The 26,650-nt window shown below is 38.1% G+C and overlaps 1 protein-coding gene across 6 annotated transcripts in view; it reads right to left on the bottom strand.

The window, feature by feature from the left end:
• The window catches only part of CCDC141 (coiled-coil domain containing 141), a 219,180-nt gene that overhangs the window by 102,350 nt on the left and 90,180 nt on the right, over positions 1 to 26,650 (bottom strand). For all 6 annotated transcript variants that reach the window (XR_009520139.1, XR_009520140.1, XM_060016516.1 and 3 more), the window contains exon 9: positions 5,643 to 5,837. Coding sequence is in view for 4 of the 6 variants with exons in the window: in XM_060016516.1 (XP_059872499.1) it covers positions 5,643 to 5,837 (195 nt within the window). In the remaining 2 variants the exon portion in view is untranslated. The remainder of the gene's footprint in view (positions 1 to 5,642; positions 5,838 to 26,650) is intronic.

The raw sequence follows: 26,650 nt of genomic DNA, 5'->3' as shown, positions 1-26,650 counted from the left end.
GGACGTAATGAAACTTCAAACCTTTTGCACAGCAAAGGAAACCATAAACACGACCAAAAGACAACCCTCAGAATGGGAGAAAATATTTGTAAACGAAGCAACTGACAAAGGATTAATTTCCAAAATTTACAAGCAGCTCATGCAGCTCAATAACAAAAAAACAAATAACCCAATCCAAAAATGGGCAGAAGACCTAAATTGACATTTCTCCAAAGAAGATATACAGACTGCCAACAAACACATGAAAGAATGCTCAACATCATTAACCATTAGGGAAATGCAAATCAGAACTACAATGAGATATCATCTCACACCAGTCAGAATGACCATCATCAAGAAGTATAGAAACGATAAATGTTGGATAGGGTGTGGAGAAAAGGGAACACTCTTGCACTGCTGGTGGGAATGTGAATTGGTACAGCCACTATGGAGAACAGTATGGAGGTTCCTTAAAAAACTACAAATACAACTACCATATGACCCAGCAATCCCACTCCTGGGCATATACCCTGAGAAAACCATAATTCAAAACGAGTCATGTACCAAAATGTTCATTGCAGTTCTATTTACAATAGCCCAGAGATGGAAACAACCTAAGTGTCCATCATTGGATGAATGGATAAAGAAGATGTGGCACATATATACAATGGAATATTACTCAGCCATAAAAAGAAACGAAATTGAGCTATTTGTAATGAGGTGGATAGACCTAGAGTCTGTCATACAGAGTGAAGTAAGTTAGAAAGAGAAAGACAAATACCGTATGCTAACACATATATATGGAATTGAAGAAAAAAAATTGTCATGAAGAACCTAGGGTTTAGACAGGAATAAAGACACAGACCTACTAGAGAATGGACTTGAGGATATGGGGAAGGGGAAGGGTAAGCTCTGACAAAGTGAGAGAGTGGCTTGGACATATATACACTATCAAACGTAAAACAGCTAGCTAGTGGGAAGCAGCCGCATAGCACAGGGAGATCAGCTCAGTGCTTTGTGACCACGTAGAGGGGTGGGATAGGGAGGGTGGGAGGGAGGGAGATGCAAGAGGGAAGAGATATGGGAACATATGTATATGTATAACTGATTCACTTTGTTATAAAGTAGAAACTAACACACCATTTTAAAGCAATTATACTCCAATAAAGATGTAAAAAAAATAGTAAAAAACTAAAAATAGAACTACTGCATGATCCAGCTATCCCACTCCTGGGTATATATCCAAAGAAAATAAAACAGTGTTTTGAAAAAATTCACACACCCTAATGTTCATAGCAGCATTATTTACAATATCCAAGATATGGAAGCAACTTAAGTGTCCATCAACAGATGAATGGATCAAGAAGATGTGGTATGTATATATAATGGAATACTACTCAGCCATAAAAAGAATGAAAGTCTGCCATTTTCATCAATGTAGATGGATGCAGAGAGTACTATACTTAGTGAAATAAGTCAGAGATAGAAAGACAAATACTGTATGCTATCACTTATATGTGGAATCTAAAATGTTAAGCAAAGGAATGTATATAACAAAACAGAAGCAGACTCACAGATACAGAGGAAAAAACCAATGGTTACCAGTGGGGAGATGGAGGGGGACCGGCAAGACAGGAATATGAAATTAAGAGATACAAACTACTATGTATAAAACAGATAAGCAACAAGGATATATTGTACAGCACAGGCAAATATAGCCATTGTTTTGTAATAACTTTAAATGTAGTATAGTCTTCAAAAACGCTGAATCACTATGTTGTACACCTGAAAATAATATAATGTTGTAAATCACCTATACTTCAATTTAAAAAAAAGACAAGAAAAGCATCAGTAGCAACACTACTCCTGAGGTCCTATGTGCTAACATCGCCACCTATTGCTCATTCCAGGTACAAACGGTCACACCTCAAGCCAAAGACTAGACATTCTCTAGGTAAGAAACAGACTCTTGAGCTTTGGGTAATCATTAACCCCTAGCAGGATTAAAAGGTAATCAATTTCACTCCTGAAACTACAAAGTAAAGGCAGTGGGCACTCTTGCCAATGTGGACAATTAGGTGATAATTATGTTTTACTGAATTTCACATATTGGAATTACATTGGCTTATCGATTTTTTTGTATGTTTTATTCTCTGCTATATCTCCAGCATTTAGAACAGTCCCTGACACATAGTAGTTGCTCAATAAATATTTATTAAATAAATGAATCCGTAAAGAAAAAGGGTAATTATTCTCATAAATTTGCCACACTACTTATTTAGCAACTTCAATTTAAAAACTTATTGTGACTTTTTTCTAGTAAATAACAATATCCCTAGATATTGATAGGATTGGTAGAGAGAGAGGGACAGGTGACAATAAAAGGAAAGAAGGGAAAAAGAGGAGGGTTTCCAGATGATTGCAACAGAAAATACCAGAAACATACGATAAAAATCTGGATGAAAAAGAAATAAATATGATACGGAAGACATACTAACAGTAGTCCATTCTGCAGATGAGATTATGACATTCATTTCTTTTTATTTTAACCAAATTTTAAAAAGTTAAAGGTTATCTTAAAACTCATATGTTTTGCATTTTACTGAGCAAAAACACTCAAGCTGTTACATTCACTAATTCATATATTACCCATGGCACTAACATTTTTTCACACTGGCATTTGACACAGAAATTGAAGAATATTGACCTAGCTTTAACAAATTTGGAACAAGACGTTGTTTGCTAAAAAATGATTCCATTTATCAAGAGTGAAATTGGTTTTCGAGGTACGTTTCTTTTTTTAAAGCCCTGACGCTCTCTTTTTTTTCACAGTGCTAACATCCTTATTTGCATGTGTGGGGCGAGTCTCCACTGCTCCTACCCATCTTACTGGTGTGTCAAGAATGCCTGGGGAACTGGGACTTGGGGAACTGATGTGACATTTGACACTCTGGTTACCTCTTTTGCTGGCTGGAAAGTTGGGTGAAAAGTCTCAGACACCTCACAGCTGTTGGCAGCATGGCTTCATCAAGGATGTAGACGATCACAATCAGAAAAACCCAGCGCTCTCAAGGCACAATAAAGTGAATTCTCAAAAGGAAAGTTCAGTGCTTTGGAGATAAATTGAAGATGTAAACTGAAAATACTCCTTCACTAGTGAAAACAAAACTTTCAGACTAGAAAAAAATATTTTAAGGGATTTTGAATTTATATTAATACCTTAAATCCAGTGCTTTATTTTAACTAGGATTATTTATGAGTGTTATGCCCAGAATGGGGTAAAATGGTAACTTTATAAAATTTGGAGATTCTACAATATAAATCAAAAAGAAAAATGCCATTTACAAGCCTTGAGAAGAATTTCCTTCTTTAATTTAAACGGATTTATTTACTATATTATTTCATCATTTATTGCTTCTTAATAATATGGTAAATAACTCATTTCAAGAGTCATGATTTAAACATCTACTTTCCAAACTCCAGCTTCCATTTTTGCTGAGGTAAAAGTATATATCATCTTTCAAACTGAATTCTTAGATTTGGAGTTGGAAATTATTTCCCTGATGCTTTGACAAGGGAAAATAAATTCTAAACCTTTCTAAGTACTACTTGGTTACAAAGAATTCTATAGTATGGATGTCCCAACTGAACTAATTATAATTTGAATGCCATGGGCATTCAAATGATGAAACGGGAACTAGAAGTCAAGTGTTTGGGGTTAAGAAACAGGATTTGTTAGGATTTGACCTTAATTATCATATAAGCTTTAAAAAGTAACCACTCCGTTCTTCAATTTTTAAAAAATTACTATTGCAAGAGATATCATTCCTCCTCCTTCAAGGCCCAAGAATAATGTAAAAAGAAAAATTTCCCTGGCAAGCTACCAGATAATGACAGCAGAGGAAGCAAGAGTGAGGGAGTGAGAATGAGACAGAGAAAAATTCTCCATTTTGCAGGACTATAATGTATAGGGCTTATGCTGGAAGCATTTTATCATAGCAACATGTTCTATAACTGTTTTCCTTAGAAACAGCATTAACTAACTGGGATGACCCACTCATTTTGTAGAATGAGAGTGTAATGTAAGTTTAAACATCTTTTATTCAGGGCTTCCCTGGTGGTGCAGTGGTTGAGAGTCCGCCTGACGATGCAGGGGACACGGGTTTGTGCCCTGGTCCGGGAGGATCCCACATGCCGCGGAGCGGCTGGTGAGCCATGGCCGCTGAGCCTGTGCGTCCGGAGCCTGTGCTCCGCAATGGGAGAGGCCACAACAGTGAGAGGCCCGCGTACCGCAAAAAAAAAAAAAAAAAAATCTCTTATTCAAAATCAGGACTATTGAAGAGAAATTTAACCAGCACTTACCATTTACTTAGCTCAACAGATCCAGAAACTATGTGTTTCTTCTCTTAAAACAAAGAAATCCCAAACAATAATAATTTGAACAAATATTTCTTTGACATGTGTTTTTTTCCTACCATAATTCTACCACCTCTATTTTGGAACTTTACTATTCAAGTTTTCCAAGTTTCCCATTAGTAAAAAATTCAAAATTAAGTAACAATTTTGATACCTACCAGGACACTGTATTCAGATTGCTGATGTTGTTACTTCAAATCACAATATACCTACCCTCTGTGGGTTCCCATTCATTTTCTGTCACATTACCGAGTTTTACATCAGTGAAATTTAAGGTATTAATTCCAATAAGGCAGTTTGAAGGTGTATGTTCAATTGGGAAAGGCAGAAATTTTTTCAAACATTACCGCCATCCTCAGATACCCAAGTGATGTGAACACATGAACAGTACCACGCAGTAAGAGCCACCTGCTACAATCAATCTTAAATGAAAATAGAGCACTTCTCCCACTCAAGAAGGCCTGGAAACAGTCCAAATCAAGATCTCCCTTTGGCTGATTTAAAGTGTGTGGGGAGAGATAAATTAGGAGTTTGGGATTAACATATACCCCCTACTATATATAAAACAGATAACCAACAAGGACCTACTGTATAGCACAGGTAATTATATTCAGTATTTTTTAATAACCTATAAGGGAAAATAATCTGAAAAAAAAGATATATATGTATGTATAACTGAATCACTCTGCTGTACACCTGAAACTAACACAACATTGTAAATCAACTATACTCCAATTTAAAAAAAAAGGCAAACCAAGGCAGGGCAGTCAACCAGAGCCTTATGGTTCATGTGCCAAAAGCCTGCAATACTTATGTATCTTCACCTAATAAATGAAAGAGGATTTTTAAAAAGAGAAAGATTTTTTTGGTAAAAGTTTCAAGGTTTTTTTTGGGTTAACCTTGATATATTTTATGATAATTCCATTCCTCCAGGAGAAACACTACCATGTTGGCACAAATGTCCACCTCAAACAGAACAATGAGAGCTCTAAGATAAAAGTCTCCTGTTTTTTTTTTTTTTTTTTTCCAGTGACCTTTTACATGTCAAAGCACAGAATCTCTTAGTTTTGAGTACAAAATAATGGCCAGAGTAGGAATATATTTTAAAAGCTCCTTTTTGCTGCCATCAATTTTGAAACTCTAAGTGGAGTCGAGATTTCTGTGACGTGTTCCAGCCTGTTGAAGTCATGGGTCTCTTACTGGTTTGCCCTGATGACCTAAAATTACCAGCTTCACCTCACACTGACCTTGTTCGCGCTGTTAAAAAAATCATTTGCCTTTTTTAACCAGGTTTTCCTTTCCACCATGAGCCGACCAAATTCCTCTTGAAGCCAATTCAGTTTCTGGTTAGACAGCTGTAGGTGTTCTTTCTCCACATACTCCTTGGAGAGCAGAATCCCCAGTGCCTCACTCTTCAGCTTCTCCACTGCGGAATTCCATTCCTACAAGAGATCACTCTTCAGTTTATTTTACACATCCTCCCCTCTGGAATCTCTGGTAAGACTCAGAGGACATTTACATGTGTTGAATGTATCAGCAACCTGTCGTTATTTTCAAATCATAAAGGAGTCAATGCTACATTCCAGGTTTGAGTAACAAGACGTACGTAAAAAAAAAGAAAGGGACACAGAAAAGAGGTTAAAAAGGGAGAGGGGATGATAGTAGAAAGGGGCAGGTCAACTGGGATGTGTCTGGTTGCCCTGAATTCAGGTCACTTGCCATTTCCCTTAACAATACCTGAAAATATACCCAAAATATGGTCATCAGTGTCTTTCAATCTCTATCTCATTTTTACCTATTTTTATTCATTTAAGTATAAAAACATTTCTCTCCCACAATTTATTCTCACTGGCAATGTGGGCAAATATGCACAAGAAAGGAAGGGAAATCTCATACTATATGGTTGTTTGTGCATCTGCCTACACTTAGAACTGAAATTAAGACCTGTTACTCTGCACAAAGTTAATAGCTGTTATTGTGCAGTATTCTCTCCATCCTGACCCCAGTTTCACCTCTCCATGTTTCACTATTAACGATTTGTAAACATTTCAACAAAGGAAAAGAGGTAGGTTTTTACTTTCTATTGCATGAGGGTGAAAAACAGTAAATAGAGAAGAAAGAAAATAATAAGAGTTGAAGTAAATCAAACATATTAACATTCAATTTATTTGAAGGGAAATTCAAATTTCTTGCAAAAGAACTGAAGACAGATCGAGTTTCATAAAATAATGCTTATCTCTAACATAGGAGTCTTGTTAGCAAATTTTCTGGTACCCATCTTAGCTGAGACTGAGCAGTGAGCATATGCTGTTTGTTAAAGCATCAGAAATTTATCACCAAATTTAAAAAATCACAGTCTGACTCCATCCTGGCTTGCTCCCCACTGCAAAGTGTCCTATTATTAAGTTACATTTGTTACATTATATTGTATAAAATAATACAATTTTAGTGCAATTTACCGCTATCATTTCCATTCATTTATTTCACAAGACAACTAAATACTGTGTACCTGGGACCATGCTGGGATAGATGTCTTGGGGAATATAAAGAAAGAATAAAATATAGTTCTTTTCTTTAACAATACATAAACTATTTTATATAATTTTATATATACTGCATTATGAAGTGTATTAAATACATGCTGTTTCTACAAACACACAAATACACGTACATACACACAAAATGGTAGCATTTCAAATCACAGTTGGTAGACGCTGAAAATAGAAATTGTACATATTATTTTATGGACTTCATAGAATCTGTTCTAGTAATCGTGTAAGAGAAAAATATTTTCATCAATGGATGCAAGAATAAGTATGGTAGATTAAGGCATTGGCATTTTTTTGAGCACCAATTACGAGCTTATGTTTTGTAAGTAAAACCCTCACAAACTTAGGTTAGATGTTATTATTTTCCTAGTATTGACACAGGCTCAGAGGAGTATGTTATCCAAGGTTACATATCCAATACGTGGCAGAACTAGGACTATTCACAGGTTTGTATACAATGCTACATTCCAGGGAACTGAGGGTAGAGAGACTCCAGAATCTCCAAATTTCTCAGTGAGTGCAAAAGCAATACTCTTAGGCATGAAGATGGGCTACGTGAGTTCTCAAGATCCTTCATTTCTTAAAGAGCTATTTGTCCCCATTTAAGGACTGCTAATATGTGCCATGACATTATTTCGTAAAGCACTGTAAATATCCCTCCCACTTAAAAACCACTACTTTAACCTTATCGGGAAAAAGCAAATATTTCTAAAGCAGTTAGCGTAATTTCTGGCATACATTAATAGGCACTCACTAAATATTAGTCCCACTTTTCTTCCCGTCAGTTTTATCATGGTTCATTAGTGCCCCAAAATTTGTTCATTATTTATGGGAATTCCTGTTTCCCAGTTCTAAAATAACAATAGTGGAAGCCTTCTCCAAATGTACTGGTCAGTGTTATGTATTGATCAATAATATGAGATAAGCAAAATAAAGCAGGTTTCTTTACTGCAGTACTTCTTAGAATTTTTACTATGTTAACATGCACTGAGACTCCTAGAGGAAAACATGGTGTGAAACGTTTTGGACAAACTCCTTTGACCAAGAAACCATTTGTTTGCTAATCATCTCAGGGGACCAATGCTCCGGCTGGAACAATGCTGAGAAACACTACAGTTGTGGCTAAAAGGAGCTGAACCAGCTACAGGTTCATTTGCTTTCACAAGTCTTTGTTTCTTTTTTTGTTTTGTCCCAATCCCTCCAGCTACCCAGTTAGTCCGTTTCCTGTCTTTTGGATCCATTCTCTATTTTCTGTCTGTTAAGATCTGTGGGGCATTAATCCTCAATGAACTCAAGTAAGAAATGCTCAATATGTGAAGACATAGAGTAAAGCAGGTAATTCTTTCAAAAAATTGGCATTGACCAGAATCTTCTGTGCTTGTTAGAGGAAGAACACTTAAATATGGAGAAACTAGGGGAGGCCCAGAGAGCTGGGGGAAGGAAAGTGGAGAGGAGGTTAGGATATGGAGAGATAGGTTACAGCCATTACGTGCTCATTCTGGACAAAACTAAACTCTACGGTGTTGGTATCTTAACTGTCTGCAAGAGCGTAAGGGTTGATTCTTCTTCCCGTATGCTAGCACTGTGCTAAATGCTTTACATATAGTATCTCACTTAATCTTCACCACACCCCTACAAGGTAGGAACTATTATTATCCTCAATTTACAGATGGGGTAACTGAGGCTCAGAAGGGTTAAGAACTTGCCCAAGGTCTCAACACTAGTAGGTGGAAGAGCCAGAACTCAAATTCAGGTAGTTTGACTCTAGAACCTGCTTTCTCAACCAGTATCCTGGCCTCAGCTCTGCAGAGAGGTGATAAACAGTGCTTTTTACACCACAGAAAGATTAAACACATTAACTTAGAATTACAGACGTGAAACTTCCATAAGGTCTGGATAAGACCTGGAACTGATAAAAGTCCTTATATGACCCTGGGATTTTCTGATTTGAAATTAGAAGCCTTATTATTTCTAAATAAACACAATGCCTTACATATATAACTGAGAATTTACAGTCAAACTCAAGCTATATTTTGCAACTGGACCAAAATAATAAAGTTCTTCTCTATGAATAAGAAGAGAAATACTTGTTCTCTAACAGAGTTCATAAATCTGCCTTTAGTATAAATTTTGCAAACAATATTAAAGAGAGACTTCTGGAGTAGAGCCAAGTCTTTGAAAACCCACTGTAACCTTGTGCTTCATAATGTGTTATATAAAGTGGACTGTGACCTTCCAAGGAAACTGTAAAGGACCATTTTGTGCCTCCTATCTTTTCTTATTCTCTATCCCCAGTCTTTTTAATTACATTTTCAAATGAACTCTGTAGGCAGTAGATGAAGCTAGGTCTACTCAATATTTCTATGCAATCTTCTCAGAAAATTGGTTCTGTTTTCTTTGGGCAATCTATAGGCAGTTTCTGATGTGCTTCCATACCGTTCTGATGACATATTTCCCCAGCCATTTTTCTTTGGGGATGCTTCGCCTATTTTATTTTTGAGACAAAACTTTCCAGAGTCATCTGAATCCAGCATGCTGTTTAAAAAACTTAGTTTTCCCTGTTGTCCAGGCTGGAGGAGCCCAACAGAGAAAATCTTGTTCCTTTTTCTCTAAGCCATTGCTGTCTGCCTGCTAAGTATTCAACCTCTGACTCGGTTTCAGTCACTTTGCAATAAAATATTTCCAGTACTTGTCCCCACCAGCAGAAAGCCAAAGACTGCCATTTCCTTGGCTTTTCAGTTTGACAGATGGACCTGTGTATCTCTGAGACAATAAAGACGTGTGGCACTGTGTGTTCCTGGGCTCAGGGTGTGTCCACAGGTCACTCCATTACTTTCCTTCTTCACTCACAGTAGTAACCCTTTTAAACTGTACCTTTCAGTATTCCATTTGCTGAGGAAATGGAGCTTCTCTTGCATCCCTTGATTTTAAGGGTACTTTTAAGAGGATTAGCACTGATAGACAAGAAGGCGAAAACCGTTTCTTCTCCCCCCCACTTTTTTTTTAACAGTCCCAGGTTAGCTTTTCAAATAAAATTATGGATTGGTATAAAAATTATCCAGCCATTCAATTTAAAAAATAAAAAAATATTAGCTACTCCAATGGAAAAGAAACAGAATACTCCCAATATGTTTAGTAAGCCTTTATTCACTTCCCTGATGAAGTGGATGGGGTGTGTTTAAATGACCCAGTACCACGTGGTAAATTATTTTCCTTATAAATTTGACTTCAGAATATAATTTTTAAGTGGGAGAAGATGGACAAGAAACAATAGGGAACATATTTATAAACTGCTAAGAAACTATCAGTTGTGGAGATGACTGGCCCAAATCACATGGGGCAGAAGCATGTGTCTGGCTCATGTGTAGGACATGGCCGCTTTGGAGGACATCTCATTAGATATAGCTCATTTCTCGTTCAGTCTTTTAAGTCTACAGTCCCATTTGGTTCAGCACCGAGGAGAATTAACTCACTGACAGCAAATCATAGAATTTTACATGACTGCATTAACAGATGGGACAAACAAAATAAACCTGGCGATTTTAATCAGAGAATATTTGAAAGTCTGCTTTGAGCAGAAAATTTTTGAGAAGAAATGTTTACGCTTTTGGAGAGTGGCAGTGAGCCCTTGAAAAGCTGAAAGTCTCTGATCATGCCGAGCTGGATGGCCAGCTGGGCCACAGTTACTTCTTGTGCTCCTTTCCCAGGCATTTCTCGCCGACATACATAAAAGCAAGGGTCATCTCACTCTTGGATGAGTACCGAGTTCAGTGTCCACAGGCCATCTGAACTCTGCCCTCACTGTGGTGCATTTCAGCAGAGACACAGACAGACTGCAAACAGGGAAGAACTGTGATTTTGTGTATCACCTAGAGATGAAAGAATTGTGGTGTTTCGCTTCCCGGCCATAAGGAAGAAATCATAGCTACTGAATCAAGGAGAGCCTGTGGGCAAGAGCAGAGAAATGGAAATACACTTTTTACTCCAAATTTAGTAAGTGGCCTCCCGCAGGGCATTTTGCTTTCCTGAGCCTTACTTCTCTGCAGTGCAGAAAGAGTCACCACCATTTCACATATGCTTCGGCTTCTCTAGTGAATCAGATGTAAATTCAACGGTGGATTGGCTGTGCTTCAAATTCCTGGATTTCAGGCCCTACTAAAATTTGGGTTTTTAGCTATATTTTCCATAATTACCCTACTGGATTTGGGACCGACAGTTTACAGCAGAAACGACAGATGTCACCAAAGCAATCTTTGAATAATAGTTGCTGCTTTCTTTCTTCTCAGTCCATTCAAATATTCCAAAAGATGCAGGAAAAAACATGGCTTGGAAGCTTCTTGTTTTCTTTATTCTGTTCAGTGCTTGGCCACCAAGTGGAGCCTGTGGTTCAGGCACACAGAGCAGGGTGCTTGTTGCTAATACTGAAGCAAAAGGATGTGTGGCAGAATAAATTTTTTAAATCAAATAAAATCATAACAAATTACACTCATAAGCAAGTCTTCAAAATAACGTTTGGAGCAGAAATACATTTATTTCTTCCTCCTTGGTTCAACATAGTTTTTGGATAAAAATTTAATTACACAGGAAGTCGGGAAGAAATTGTCCCAAGATTTGTGTTTTCTGAGAATCACTATTTTTTCTTTAGTGTCTTGCCCTTGTTTTTCTTAGATTTTTGTTCCTCTTAATCACATTTTCTTCAAGTTGATTAAGTAAGGAGTAGAGCCAGATTGGGGGCTATTGATGTTTCCAATTTTTAAATCAAAATTAATAAAGTCTAGCTGGCCAAATTATTTTCATCTAACACAATTTGCCTACAATCAGTGTGCCACTGGCTGACTAGGTGATTGCAGTTTATATTAATGTCATCAAAAGATTTACTTTTTAATTTTCTAGAGAATCTGTTGGAGATATCTTCAGGATCTCAACATGTAATTCAACCATGGGGAGAATTACTAGGTTTTGATGTTCACTTCTTATGAAGATTTCCCTAAGTCAAGCAGATTAAGTTGGGAAGGGGGTATCTGTATATCTTACCCATAAGGAACATCAGATATAGATTAGAACAATGACTTTTAGTTGTTATGTACAAGATCAATGTAAAAAAACCAATAACATTCCTAGATAGCAACAATAGCCAATTATCTTTTCTAATAAAGATCCCATTTATAAGAGCAATAAACATTATGAGGCAGTCATTTGTTCAACTATGTATTTGGCAGGTCTAGTCTATGCCAAGCATTCTTCTAAATACACCATCTAGGCCAGTGAATTTAGCTCCAGTGTTAGTGATGGTGGTGGTGCACCATGTATTTTATTTTGTTTATAACCAATAAACATGGTAAATCAGTACATTGTCCGGTGAGTTTGAAGATGACCACACTGTAGAATAGAGACAAGTAGAGCAGGTTAGGGGACTCTCAGGTGCCACGCAGGGCGGGAGTTGTGTGCAGTATTAAATATGGTGGTCAGGGTAGGCTTTCTGAGTAGTGAGATTTGAGCAAAGATGGGCAGGAAGTGAGGGGATGAGCCAAGAGGATCTCTGGAGAAAGAACTTTCCAGGTTGAGGGCATAGCTAGAGTAAAGGCTCCCAGGTGGGAGTTTTCCTGCTTGGGTGGAGGAACAGCAAGGACACAGCGCGGTAGAGCTGAGTATGCCACGGAGGAAGCAGGGGAAGAAGCAGTAAGAGGGCCACGGTGGCGGCAGAGTGGGAGGATCCAGAGGCAGGGCCTTGTAAACACTGAAGACTTTTATTCTGAGAGAAGTGTGAAGCTGTTGGAAGGTCTGGGGCATAGGGTCTGACATAACTTTAAAAAAATAATAATAAATAAAAGTACAGGGCTGTCGTTTGAGAATACTTTGCTGGTGGAGGGGTGCAGGGATGCATGCACAGTGATTCCTGAGGAGGCTACTGCAATTAGCCAGGAAAGATGGAGGTAGGTCATTCCCCAGGACAGCAGTGGAGGTCATGAGAAATGATAGGATATTCTGGATCTACTCAGATGACACAGCCCAGGTGATTTCCTATGAGTAAGAGGAAGAAGAATCAAGACTCTTTTCACCTGAGTAACTGGATGGATTGAGTTGCCCTTAACTGAGATATGAAGAACTAGGCAGAAGAGATTTTGAGTGGGAAGAAGAAGAATTCAGTTGCTGACATCCTCTTGAGCCTGTCTCTCTGGAAAGGCTGTGCATAAGCTCCTGAAGTCAGTACCCACCACCCACTTCTACACACACACACACACACACACACACACACACTCACACTCACACACACTCACACTCACACACACTCACAAACTGACATTCCATTAGCAAATACTCTCACAGATTCCTCCCAAATATGCCCTAAGCCTTTTAGACTGGAACAGTCTATTTAAAGGACTATGAAGAATAAAGGCTTCAAGTTGCCTATAAGGAAAATAAGATCCCAAAGCTAAAGTAGCAAGAAGAAACTAAATACCCAGGAGTTTCTAATACATTTTTAAATGCACAGACATGCGTGTAACATACACAGCCAGTGGTTCTTCTTGTTTCTGGAATGCAGAAGCAAAATGACTACAAAAGCCAGCTACCATGAGGTGATGTTGCACCTCAATCCCAGGTAGTAGGAATGTCTCAAAGAAATGGTGTCAAGCCAGTAACATATTCAACACACTCAGTTTTCAAAAGTACTGCATAGTGATAGGTGAGAAGTGACACTACTTTTCAAAATGTGAGGGTTCGGGTAAAACATACTGGTGACATCAAACAATTTCCCTTTACTGTTTCTTGTGATAACTCATACAAAGTGAGATGTGTCTAACCTTTTCTGATTACCCCCTAAAAGCCCCCTTGTGAGCAGTTCCTTTTTGTCTTTCTCAGTCTGGGTTCTCAGGGGCTTACTGAATATGTGAAGAAAAAACTTTAAGTCTCTTCATCACTTAGATGTGGAGTCTAAAAAAGTCAAACTCATAGAAACAGAGTGGAAAAGTGATTTCCAGGGACTGTGGGGTGGAGGAAATAAGGAGACATTGGTTGGGGAGTAAAAACTTTCATCTATGAGATGAATAAGTTCTGAGGATCTAATGTAAAACGTGGTGATTAGAGTTAACGCTGTACTATATAATTGAAATTACTAAGGGAATACACTGTACTATATAACTGAAATTTACATATCCACAAAGATAAATATGTGAGGTAATAGATGTGTTAATTAACTAGATGGAGGGAAATCCTTTCACAACATATACATATATGAAATCATTATGATAAACACTCCAAATAGCTTACAATTTTGTGTCAATTATACCTCAATAAAACTGAAAAAAGAAAAAGTTTAAATCTCTGGATTCATGATGCAGGGAATCCCTGTATACAACTACCAGGTTTACAAAGAATCCAAACAGCCTACATCACCCTTTCTGTGCCTGTACTCCCCGTCAACACCCTGTTACCATCATGGGAGTGTGCAACTGTGCAGCTTCAGAAGAGAAAGTACTGTGGTGCTTTATCCTTAACAGCAGGTGCAACTCAGAGGCAGTGTTGGCTTTGGCCACTCTGCAGATCACTTTACTTTTCAACATTACCTGAAATTGCATTCTTGTGTTTGGGTTAATAAAACTTTCACTTCCAAAAATCAGCGGTGGGGTGGTGGAAAAGAAAAGAAAAAAGAAAAACAGAAGTCAAGGATGGTTAAGAAGTTGGCAGACATTCACACATTAGTGTGAATAGATTGCTTTCCTCTTAACACTTGAGAACTGCAGCATTGCGTCCACCATCACGAAATTTTGCCCATTATTTCTCTGTTGCCTCAGAATCCGGAGAGTTCCCATAGAACTGTGTTTAGTGTGTAGTCTCGATGATGACCATGCTGTAGACAGAGAGACGCATGACTTCCTAGCCAAACTGAATGTCACTTATGAACAGCAGTTTAGAAGTCCAGCCAGGGCTGACTCAGGGTAACATTTTGCTGCCAGGTTCCTGTCCAATGGAGTCATCCACTGACCCAACTAACACTAGCTGCATTTAACTCATGTCCCAGACCCATCTACTGGGTGTTACGGGGAATCCAGAAATGAATACATCATGGCCCTTGTTTTTTAGAATTTCACAGCTGTGGGGAAATCAGACATGTGAACGACTGAAATGCTAGGAAGGCATTAATTGCTTTAACTGAGCAATAAGCAACACTCTAAGAAGGGAAAGACAAGTACTGGAGAGATCAACAACCATTTCAGAGAAGGAATCTGGACCAATGCTGAGCCTATAGATCATCAACTAAAATCACTCCCTAGGCTGAAGTAGATACACAGAGCTTTAGACAGACCCTCTCTGCCCAATGTACTGACCTCAAAATATTATCCAGACATCCTGAATGTGGGTGCTTTGTTTTGCTTCTTAGCCAGTTTCTGTCCGGTCCAATCTTGAACTACATACCAAATTCTGTCCACGGCTTCTGTTTCTGCTTAGATTTTCTGTCTCAGTTGCTAACACTTTGCTCTGACTTCTACTCCTCCCTCCTCCTTGGTAACCAAATTGTGACCTCAGGCTTGCCTGCTTTTTAGCTTTATTCTTCCCATGTCAACTCTAAGATTATAATTAGCAACTAACTTTGAAAAAGAAGAGGAAGAAAATAGGGGAAAAGAGATTCTCTGTGAGGGGTCCAACTAACCCAAGTCTCAGAGGTGAGAAAGTCTGTGGTATGCATGGGAGTGATAAGCAGACCAAGGAAGCTTAGATTCACAGAGACGTACAGGCTTGGGGGCAGGCAAAGGGCAGGTCATGGGGGGCTTTAAAAGTCACAAGAGTCTGTATTTTATTTTGTATCCAAAGGGCATTTTAGGAGATACTTGAGAAAAAACTGGCCTAGTCTCAGCTTGTCCAAAGGTAACTTTGATGACGTCATAAATGATTAACTGCAAAACAGAAAGACAGGAGGCCCAGATGCCAGTTAGGCATGTGGCAGGATAATTTATTGTGTTCTTCCTATATTGTCCTATCTGCCCTGTTTCAAGAAGAAAGTCAATTATTTTCTATGCCCCTCTTGCCTTAGTGAAGTTTATATTAAGACCAAAAGCAGAACTTATCTGCAAGTCATTTTCCCTCCTGCCTTTTGTAAAAAGACTAAGTCCAATAAAGACATTATGAGAGATGTGGTAAATGACAAGGAGATAAAGGTGAGGGCCATACGAAGACAGGGAGATCTGGCTGGTGCCGGAGAGAAGCCTGGATGTGAGGTGAGGCGTGTGGAGGAGATGCAGGGTCCTCTCAGGGCAGTGCCATGAAGACACGCACGGCTTCCCTGGGGACGGCTGTGTATTCCCTCCAGGGAGACTGGAAGTCAGACCAGCCTGGCACCTCAAACAGGCACAGAAGCAGCAGAGCCACTGAAACTGTGGCCTCCATACAGGCTGAGACAATGATTGCCTCAGAGGGAAGCCAAGTGAATTGATGACCACAGTGGCTTCCCCAGTGCTGTGGTGCTATATGGACCCAGGCACATTCACAGAACCCTGGAAAGGGGCTCCAACAATGACAGATTGAATGTGTCGCCAGTCATATGGTGGGAGCTCAGAATCAGGCTTAAGTTGACTAAAAAGCAGTTTTTTAAACAAGCCAGCAATATTTCATACAAATATTATAATTTGTAGGCTCAGATTCATAGTACTACACAATGTAATTGTAGTGGACCTAGTGAAAGATTCTGAGAAACTAAAGTAGTAGGCCTGGGATGAGAAGGCAAGAAGGAGACAGAGGTAAGAATTGACTAAATTTGAGAGATGATCTGAAGTGAGGGGAGAGGAAGAATAATGTGACTTTGAGGTCTCTAATCTGGGTGACTGAAGGGCTGCAATTTCTTTAGCCAAGAAAGAAAAATGGGGGAAGGTTTAGAGGAGAGAATAATTTTAGTTGAGTTAAAGTGCTGGTAAGAAATCTATAAGTCAATCTTCCACAGGAACTTCTAAAAAGAAGACTGGAGTTGACAAGAGGGAGATCTTTAGGTCTAGAAATCATTAAGATAAAACCTATATTATCACTGTGGGATTGGATAACTCCACATGAGCAAAGTATGAAATGAGAAGAGAAAAGAGCCAAAGGTTAAGCATTTCATGTAAAGGGAGACTGGAGGAAGAGATGACATTGAAAGAGATTTAGAAGGAGCCAGGAACCATCAGACAGATGGGAGAACCAGAGAAGGTGGTGTCTCAGAGGCCAAGCTTCAAGTCATCTGTTACTTGAGAAAGAGCAGCTTCTCCTAATGCAGGTAAAGGATTAGTGGGTGGGGAGGCCAGGGAGGCAGAAAATGAAGTAATTGTATTCATTTCCTAGGGTTCTTGTAACAAAGTACAGTTGACCCTTGAACAACATGGGTTTGAACTGCAAGGGTCCACTTAAACACAGGTTTTTTTTTTAATACATATACTACTATGTTTATGATTTGTGGTTGGTTGACTCTGTGGATGGGGAAACCATGGATATGGAAGGCTGACTATGAGACTTGAGCATCCACAGATTCTGGTATCTGTGTGGGTCTTGGAAGAACCAATGCCCCAAGGATACTGAGGGACATCTGTACAACAAAGTCAGTGGCCTTAACAAGAGAAATTTATCCTCTCACAGTCCTCTGATTTAGATTTTAGAAGTCTAAAATCAAGGTATCAACAGTGTTGGTTCCTTCTTGGGGCTGTGAGGATATAACCTGTTCCAAGCACCTCTCTTGGCCGTGTAGATGGCTGTCTTCTCCCTTTGTCTCTTCATATCATCTTCCCTCTATGGGTGTCTGCCTCTGTGTTCAAATTTCTCCTTTTTATAAGTCATACTGAATTAGGGTACACTCTGATGACCCCATCTTAACTAATTACATCTGCAATAACACTATTTCCAAATAAGATCACATTCTGAGACACTGGGGGTTAGGACTTTAACATATAAATGTTGGTAGACACAAATCAGCCTGTTAGTCATGAAAAAGGTAGAATAGTGTTTTAAGGGTTGAGAAGCAATGTTTATGTTTTCTATTTTATGAGAGACTAAATGAGATATTAAGAATGAAGACAGAGGGGCTTCCCTGGTGGCGCAGTGGTTAAGAATCGCCTGCCAATGCAGGGGACACGGGTTTGATCCCTGGTCCGGGAAGATCCCACATGCTGCAGAGCAGCTAAGTCCGTGTGCTACAACTACTGAGCCTGTGCTCTAGAGCCCGTGAGCCACAACTACTGAGCCCGCGTGCCACAACTACTGAAGCCCATGCACCTAGAGCCCATGTTCCGCAAGAGAAGCCACCGCAATGAGAAGCCCGTGCACCACAACGAAAAGTAGCCCCCACTCACCACAACTAGAGAAAGCCCGCGTGCAGCAACGAAGACCCAATGCAGCCAGAAATAAATAAATACATAACTAACTAAATAAATTTATTAAAAAAATAATGAAGAGAGATACAAAATGAAGAGATGGAAAAGGTAGGACTTAGAAGAATGGATGAAAGCTTAAATTTGGAACAGAGGGGAATGGGAAACACACTGGGAGAAGAAAAGTGAAAAAGAGACAAAAAAGGACAGAGAAGAAAAGAGTCAAGTGATTTCGCTTTGAATGACTAAGTGACTGTGAAGTTAGGTTAAAGCCTGGTTGAGAATTTTAAAAGAGCCTGAAAGTTTTGTACTGGTTGTTATGGGGACAAAATAGGGAATTAATGGCTGATAAAGAAAAGAATTTGTAAGGCTAATTGATAATAGATCATTTGCTTTTTAAATAGATCTAATCAGAAAAAGTGTGCTAATTGTTTCATCTTCTTTGAGAATTAGGAAGAAACAGAGACAATGGGTGATTGAGTTTACTCACAAATAGCCTTGGTCCATGCTGAATCGTACAAGGAGGGAAACCAGGAAAAGGTGAAAGGAAAGGGGGGTGGAAATGAGAGCACTTTTGGGTGATACCATGGACACAAGTGTGGCCACAGGAGTGGGAAACTGAAGTAAAGGCCTTTGGAGTAATGAATGTCACAGAAATCTAAGGCCACTGCACTGAATGCCACCAAGTGGACGCTAAAGAGTAGCACAGGAAGGTTGTAGGGATTTAAGGTGTGACTGGATTAAGACATAAGAAAATGTCTTTTTAGGTGTCCACCTCAAAGACTCAACTTCACTATTATTATTATCATAGTAATATTACCTTGAGTTGTGATAGCAACTACAAGAAGCCATGCTTTGTGGGAATTTTTATTTAAGGGCTGACAAATGACAAGAAGGAGGAGAAGCAGGAAAAGGAAGAGGAGTAGGAGGAAAAAGAAAAGGAAAGAATATATATGAAGAATTTTTATAAAAGTCATAACTAAAAAGAAAAAATTTTTCTAAGCATTTAAACTTAACGAGCTGGTGAAGGTTTCATAAGCAGGTGACAGCAGGTAGATTTTCTGAACTCATCCCCTTCTTAGATGAGCATAAACATTCTGAGAGACTCTCTCAGTTAAATTTCTCTTGGAAATGAAAGCATATGGTTCACTAAGCTTTAAATTAACCCATAAGTTAAGGCGGAAGTAGGGTTACCAAGTGAGAAATCCCATCATTTTATAGATTCTTCCCAATGCTTGCAGGCAAATTCAATACTATTTAGACATGTTTTGCCTGCTAGTAATAAAATTGTTTATAATTTATGTTCTGTGAAAAATGACATCTGCTTTTAATTGGGAAGTTCATTAAAAAATCAGACAAGTAAAACAAATTATTTGTTAAAATGAAGACAGAGGATTTGAAATGCACTAATGCAGATGTCTCTACTGTTTAGAGACTCAGTTAATTTCTGCCTTGAGACATTTCAGATTCAGACCTCATTTTATTTTTTAAATTGGATGAAACATTATAAAAGTAACAAACTCTGCTTCATTTTGTAGATTTTCCTTAGAGATGCTGTGAGCTGATTTACTGAAGCAATATGTTTTAAAGTGGTTTTGCCATTTTTTCGCATACCTTCAGTGAAGGAATTTGGGGATGTAATGGAAGTTCAAATATCAGAATAGTCAGCTTCTTTATACAGGTTAATACATACTGAAATGAAAAGAAAATCACTCAACAATGATTGTGAAATACTTTGAAAATATTTGGACAACCTGGGAACTATAATTATACAAACTCTAGATATTGCTACACACTTCCTGAACTACCCAAGAGACCTACAAGTAGCTCCTTTTGTACTAAATAGTTCATGTAAGTGCTATTCCTGTGGAAATATTTCTATTTCAAAAAAAAAGGAACAACTGAACAATTTAAACACTTGTCTTTTGATTTTCAATTACCTGAGTAATAAATACAAGCAACAAAAATAAATCAAGTTCTAAGCTCAGACAATCATGTCTACACCTTAAGAGACTCAAAGATTTATTTAGACTTAAACCTTCCAAGTTCTTACAATGACCCAATATTTCAACTCCATCATTTAAACTCTCTTTCATTCTTCTGCAGTTCTTTCCTCCATAACCTTTGCTACCCAAAGGGTGATCCAGAGACCAACAGTATCAATGTTACATTGGAGTTTGTTAGAAATGCAGATACTCAAGCCCCACCCCAGACCTGGTGAATCAGAATCTGCATTTTAAGGTCCCCGGGTAATTCATGAGTACACTATAGTTTAAGAAGATCCGGTCTACAATACACTGAAAGAATGGCTTTTTACAATCAGATAGATGAATAAGAGAAAAATGATTATGGAAGGGGAAATTTGCAGATGGTATGATCTTATACATAGGGAATCCTTAAAAAACTATTAGAGCTAATAAATTAATTCAGCAGAGTTTCAGGACACAAGATCGATGCACAAAAGTCAGTTGTGCCTCTATAGACTAGAAATGAATAATCTGAAAAGGAAATTAAGAAAAAACAATTTCGTTTACAATAGCACCAAAAAGAATAAAATACTTTAGAATAAATTTAACCAAGGGGGTTCAAGACCCATACACTGAAAATTATAAAACATTGTTGAAAAAAATAAAGAAGACCTAAATAACTGGAAAGACATCCTGTGATCATGGATCGGGAAACCTAATATTGTTAAGAAGGCAATACTCCCAAAGTCATCTACAAATACAATGCAATTCCTATCAGAACTCAATGGCCTTTTTTTAAAGAAATGGCAAAGCTGATCCTAACGTTCTGAACTGCAAGGGAATCCTGAATAGCCAAAACAATCTTGGAAAAGAACAAAGTTAGAGAGCTCACAGTTTCTGATTTTAAAACTTACTACAAAAACCACAGTAATCAAAACAGTGTGATACTGGCATAAGGACGGACATATAGATCAATGGAATAGAAGTGAGAATTCAGAAATAAACCTATACATCTGTGATCAATTAGTCTCAATAAGGGTGCCAAGACCATTTAATGGGGAAAGAATAGTCTCTTCAACAAATTGTGCTAGGGTAACCAGATACCCATATGTGAAGAATGACCCTTACTTCATACCATACAAAAAAATTGACTCAAAATGGAGCAGGGCTTCCCTGGTGGTGCAGTGGTTAAGAATCCGCCTGCCAATGCAGGGGACATGGGTTCGAGCCCTGGTCCAGGAAGATCCCACATGCCATGGAGCAACTAGGCCCATGCACCACAACTACTGAGCCTGTGCTCTAGAACTATGAGCCACAACTGCTGAGCCCACATGCTGCAACTACTGAAGCCCGTGCGCCTAGAGCCCGTGCTCCACAACAAGAGAAGCCATCGCAATGAGAAGCCCACGCACTGCAATGAAGAGTGGCCCCCGCTCGCCGCAACTAGAGAAAGCCCGCACACAGCAATGAAGACCTAACACAGCCATAAATAAATAAATAAAATTGATTTAAAAAAAAGTTAATTAAAAAAAAAATGGAGCAAAACCTAAATGTAAGAGCTAAAGCCACAAAATTCTTAGAAGAACCACAGGAATAAATCTTCATGACCTTGGATTTAGCAATGGTTTCATAGCTTTGACATCAAAAGCAAAAACAAGAAAATTTAAAATAAATAAATTGGACTTCATCAAAATTAAAAACTTGTGTTCATCAAAGGACACTACAGGCAAAGGGGCTGAATAGACATTTCTTCAAAAACTATATTCAAATGGCCATGAAAAGATCTTTAACATCACAAGTTATTAGCTATTTTGGAAATGCAAATAAAATACAACTGATAGTACTTTACACACACACTAGGATGGCTAGAAAAAAAATTTTTTTTAATATAAGAACAAACACAAAAAGTAAGTTTTAGCGAGGATGTGGAGAAATTGAAAGCATTGTACATTGCTGGTGGGAGCACGAAATGGTGCAGCTACTGTGAAAAACAGTATAGTGACTCCTCATTAAATTAAATGTAGAAGTATCATATGACCCAGCAATTTCACTCCTAGGGATATACTCAAAAGAACTTAATGCAGGTATTCAAACAAAAACTTCTATGTGAATGTTCATAGCAGCGTTATTCACAATGGCCAAAAGGTGGGACCAACCCAAATGGCCATCAACTGATGGGTGGATAAACAAAATGTATATTTATACAGTGGAATATTATGCAGCAGTAAAAAGCAATAATGTACCAATATAGGCTACAACATGGATGAACCTTGAAAACATGCTAACTGAAAGAAATCACACACAAAAGGCCACTCATATGATTCCATTTATGACATATCCAGAATAAGTAAATCCATGGAAAGTTGATTAATGATTGTCAGAGGCAGAGAGAGAGAGGAATAAATTGACTGTTTAATGGGTATGGCGTCCCTTTTTAGGGTCATGGAAATGTTCTGGAACTACAACATTGTGAATTTACTAAATGTCACTAAAGTTAGATTTTATGTTATGTTTATTTTACCATCATTAAAAAAAAGTCTCTATTATGTTGTGCTTGTATGAGGCATTGTGCTAATTGTGTATTGCATGAGAATACAACTAATCCTCATAATGACTGCATGAATTAGGTACAATTATTACCTTCTTTCACAAAACGGGGAACATAGGCTCAGATATACAAGAAATTTGCCCAAGCGTACATCAGAAGTAAGCAGAGATGCTAGGATTTAACTCTAGGCGCTGGGAGTGTACCATTCATTCCACTGCCATATTCTGAGATACTATGTATTGCTGCCTCAAATAATGTATGATATATCTACACAGTTTAATAACATGTAATCATTAAGAAAACATATTTAAAATATGCATTTGAATAGAGAAATGCTTATGACATAATGCTAATTGGAAAAATTACACTGCAAAACAACACATACACAACTTTGTACATAAACACACACATACAGTGTATACATACACACACAGGTTTGGAATACTCAATTTTTTGTATATTTCCTTCTCATTTTCATATACACCCATGCACTATGGGTGATTTTAATTTTCTTTAGTTTTACGTATTTTCTAATTTTTCCAAAATAAGAATGTATTATGTAATCAGAAAAATCAAACAATAAACACATTTTTAAAGAGCCACATTCCTGTAGTGGTTCTGTTGATGATAATTATGCATTTAAATTATTCAAATAAGCTTGCAAAAGACTCTTCTACTTCCTTATCTCATAGTTATAAATATTTTGTAACTTTAAACTTGACTTTTTCCTCTGAATAAAGTTTGCTTGGGACCTAAGCATTGGTATTTTTGTAAGATCTCCAAATAATATTATTTAAAGGAACCTAAGGCTAAGGTCACAAATCCAATTTATGAAATCACTCAGCAACAACTGGAAAATATTTTCAATGACTTGGAAAATCGGATTAGATGATGAATCACGGAAGATTATTTTAATCTTGAAGCTGAGGAATGTGAACTCTACTATAGTAAAACATTGAAGATGATGTTTCTTTACACTATTTTCAGTTTGTTTCTCTGGCAGAACTTCAAAGATTATTTGTTAATCAAGGAGTTTACAAAAAATATATAGCCATCTATGAAAATTAAGGAGAATATGGACATAAATGAAATATATGGGAAAATCCTCTAAATCAGTGTCTCTTAAACTTTTGTGTCCATACAAATCTTCTGAGAGAAATTTGTTAAAATGCAGATTCTGACCCAATAGGTTTGGTGGGTGGAGTCTGAGATTCTGCACTTCTAATGACTTCCAGATACTGCTGTCTGGGAGCCACAACTTGAATAAGTCTTTATGTCGCCTTTAAGCCTTTTAAATGGGCATTAATAACCTCCATCTCAAAAGATATCATGCCCCATCTAAAGTTACTCTCATTCAAACTTCAGCAGTTTTCTAAAAGATTATTCTGTCTTCAATATCACTTCTTCCCATTCTTATCATTCACATTTTTTCCAAGGTAATCTTCTAAAATGCAAATCAGTTTAAGCTACTACTCCACTTAAATTGCACCTCACTGATCATCAGGTCTCAAACCCAAATGCTTACAGGGGACAGGCACGTAATGTAAATGAGTGAAGCAAAGGTGGAAGAGGAGGTAATGAGGAACGGTGGGGACTGTGGCAAACCGAAGTACACATGCCTTTTCTCAAGGAAATAGCTATTGCTAGGCTCCAGCCAAGAGCTGCAATGTCTATAGGGAAAGATGAGTCTGACAATGCCAGGTCTTCCATTTTTTAGAAGGAACAGGAAATCTGGATGCCATTTTGATGAAAATATCAATATGTTAAGATTGGCAGTGAATTTTTTTTAATCCCGATTCCCCAAACAAACTACATAAAAGCTCTGGGCATGAGATCCAGATGTCAGTATTTTTGTCAAAGCCCCTGTGCGAGTCTTGTGTGTACCAACTGTAAAGGGCCTGAACTGAAGCAAGAGTTGACACTACAGAAGTGTGGGGATTTATAGTCCACCATGGTGGTATGAAAATTACTTTAAACTGAAAACAGCTAAACAATTAGCAGCCACAGAAAGAAATACGACCTACACTTAAGTGGAGCCTCCTGAAAATACAGTTGCCATTGACCTCTTCCCGGGGAGTTTCCTGATTTAAAGAAGATTGATACTTGGCATCAGGAAGTATAAATTCAACTGCCATATACCTTCCCACTGGGAAACCTCCAGCCAGGAAGAAGACAGACTGCTCATTCCTTTATCATCAAGAAGCCCAATAAAACCTTCCATACTCTCCCACTGAAGCCCTAAAAACTTTTCTTTTGTTGAATTGATCTTTGTAAGACTTTACTTTGGGCTAGTCCATGAGTCGTCCATTACTGGGACTGCCCACGTATACTGTGTGAAAATAAACCTTGTCGTTACTCCTGTTAACCTGTCTATTGTCAGTTAATTTGCAGGGCCCCAATCACTGGAACCAAATTGGAAGAGGAAAAGTTTTCCTCCCAACAGAAGTAAAGGTTGACTCCTGAAGGCAGTTCTTCGATAGACATTATTTCTGATGTGCAGAAGAAGGAATGATTATGTCTCCTCAAAGGAGATAATAAGGAAGCGTTTGTTAACATATTTTAATATACCCTACAACCAACTCTGAACTCCAAACTTTTTTTTTTTTTTTTTTTTTTGCCGTACGCAGGCCTCTCACTGCTGTGGCCTCTCCCGTTGCGGAGCACAGGCTCCGGACGCGCAGGCCCAGCGGCCACGGCTCATGGGCCCAGCCGCTATGCGGCATGTGGGATCCTCCTGGACCGGGGCACGAACCCGTGTCCCCTGCATCGGCAGGCGGACTCTCAACCACTGCACCACCAGGGAAGCCCTGAACTGCAGACTTTGAATTCAAGCCTTGGAGCATCAAATTGATACAGGATAAAGTCTAAGAGTATTTAAGATTCTTAACCGAAGGGTCGCTTATAATCATCCATGTCTGTTATTTCTTTAACTGTTACGTATGTAAGAGGAAAATATTTTTTCATATTCAGTGAAGAAAGTATAATTAATACAAAATTACTCATACTTAAAGGCTGTATTAAAAAATCTTTTAGTTCAGTTCTTTCAACACATTCTGAATAAGGTATCACAATTATTAAGAGATATAAAAGTTGCCATATTTATTTGAATGCATTCCAGTAAGAAATGAGAGAGGAATTTTCAAAGATTATTTAGCAATAATTTACTGTAGACTAACAAGCAATACAGAACAGCTTGCTACCATTGGACTTAGCTTACCTTCTCTATGTTACCAGATTATTTATATGTGTCTCACTAATGAATCCCCAGCTTGAGGCCTTATTTCTACTTTAAAACTTCTTTGAAAGAAACAATCCCCCTTCCTCTCCTCATACCCATACTCAAAAAAAAAAAAAAAAAAGTGTAATATGCTGCTTCCTGTTTAAGGAGATCTAAAATTGGATTCCTCCTCCAGGAACAAGGAATGATATTGTTGAAAAACCACAGACAAAAACTATTTGAATGTTTACACCATGGATGGGAAAGGAAACATTTTTGGACGCACTACTAAAATGTGGGCACCTTCACAAATATTTTCTAATTGAATTATTCATGACTCCTCTTTACAGGTCAGGAAGGTGAGGCTGAGAGAGGTCAAGTGTACCCAAGATTGCAAAGTGAGCGACAGCAGGAATTCAAACCTGTTTTTTCTTATGTAGATATAACCTGAGATAGTATTGCAATCTTTATTTTTAGAAAACTTGCTAATCCAGGTAGGAAGAGGTTAGTAAAGATGGTGAAGGAAAATGTTTGAAGCAAGGTTTCTAGGTCCTTTCAAAAATCCTAACATTGTAAATAGGACCAGCATCATGGGCAAGTGATCTGTATCATCACAGCGACATTTGTTTAGAAGTCCCCATGCTTGG

The sequence above is a fragment of the Delphinus delphis genome, chromosome 7 (genome assembly GCF_949987515.2).
Source record: "Delphinus delphis chromosome 7, mDelDel1.2, whole genome shotgun sequence".
In the NCBI taxonomy this organism is placed as follows: domain Eukaryota; kingdom Metazoa; phylum Chordata; class Mammalia; order Artiodactyla; family Delphinidae; genus Delphinus; species Delphinus delphis.
Note: the sequence above shows the minus strand (reverse complement) of the source record. Positions and strands in the feature narration are given on the sequence as shown.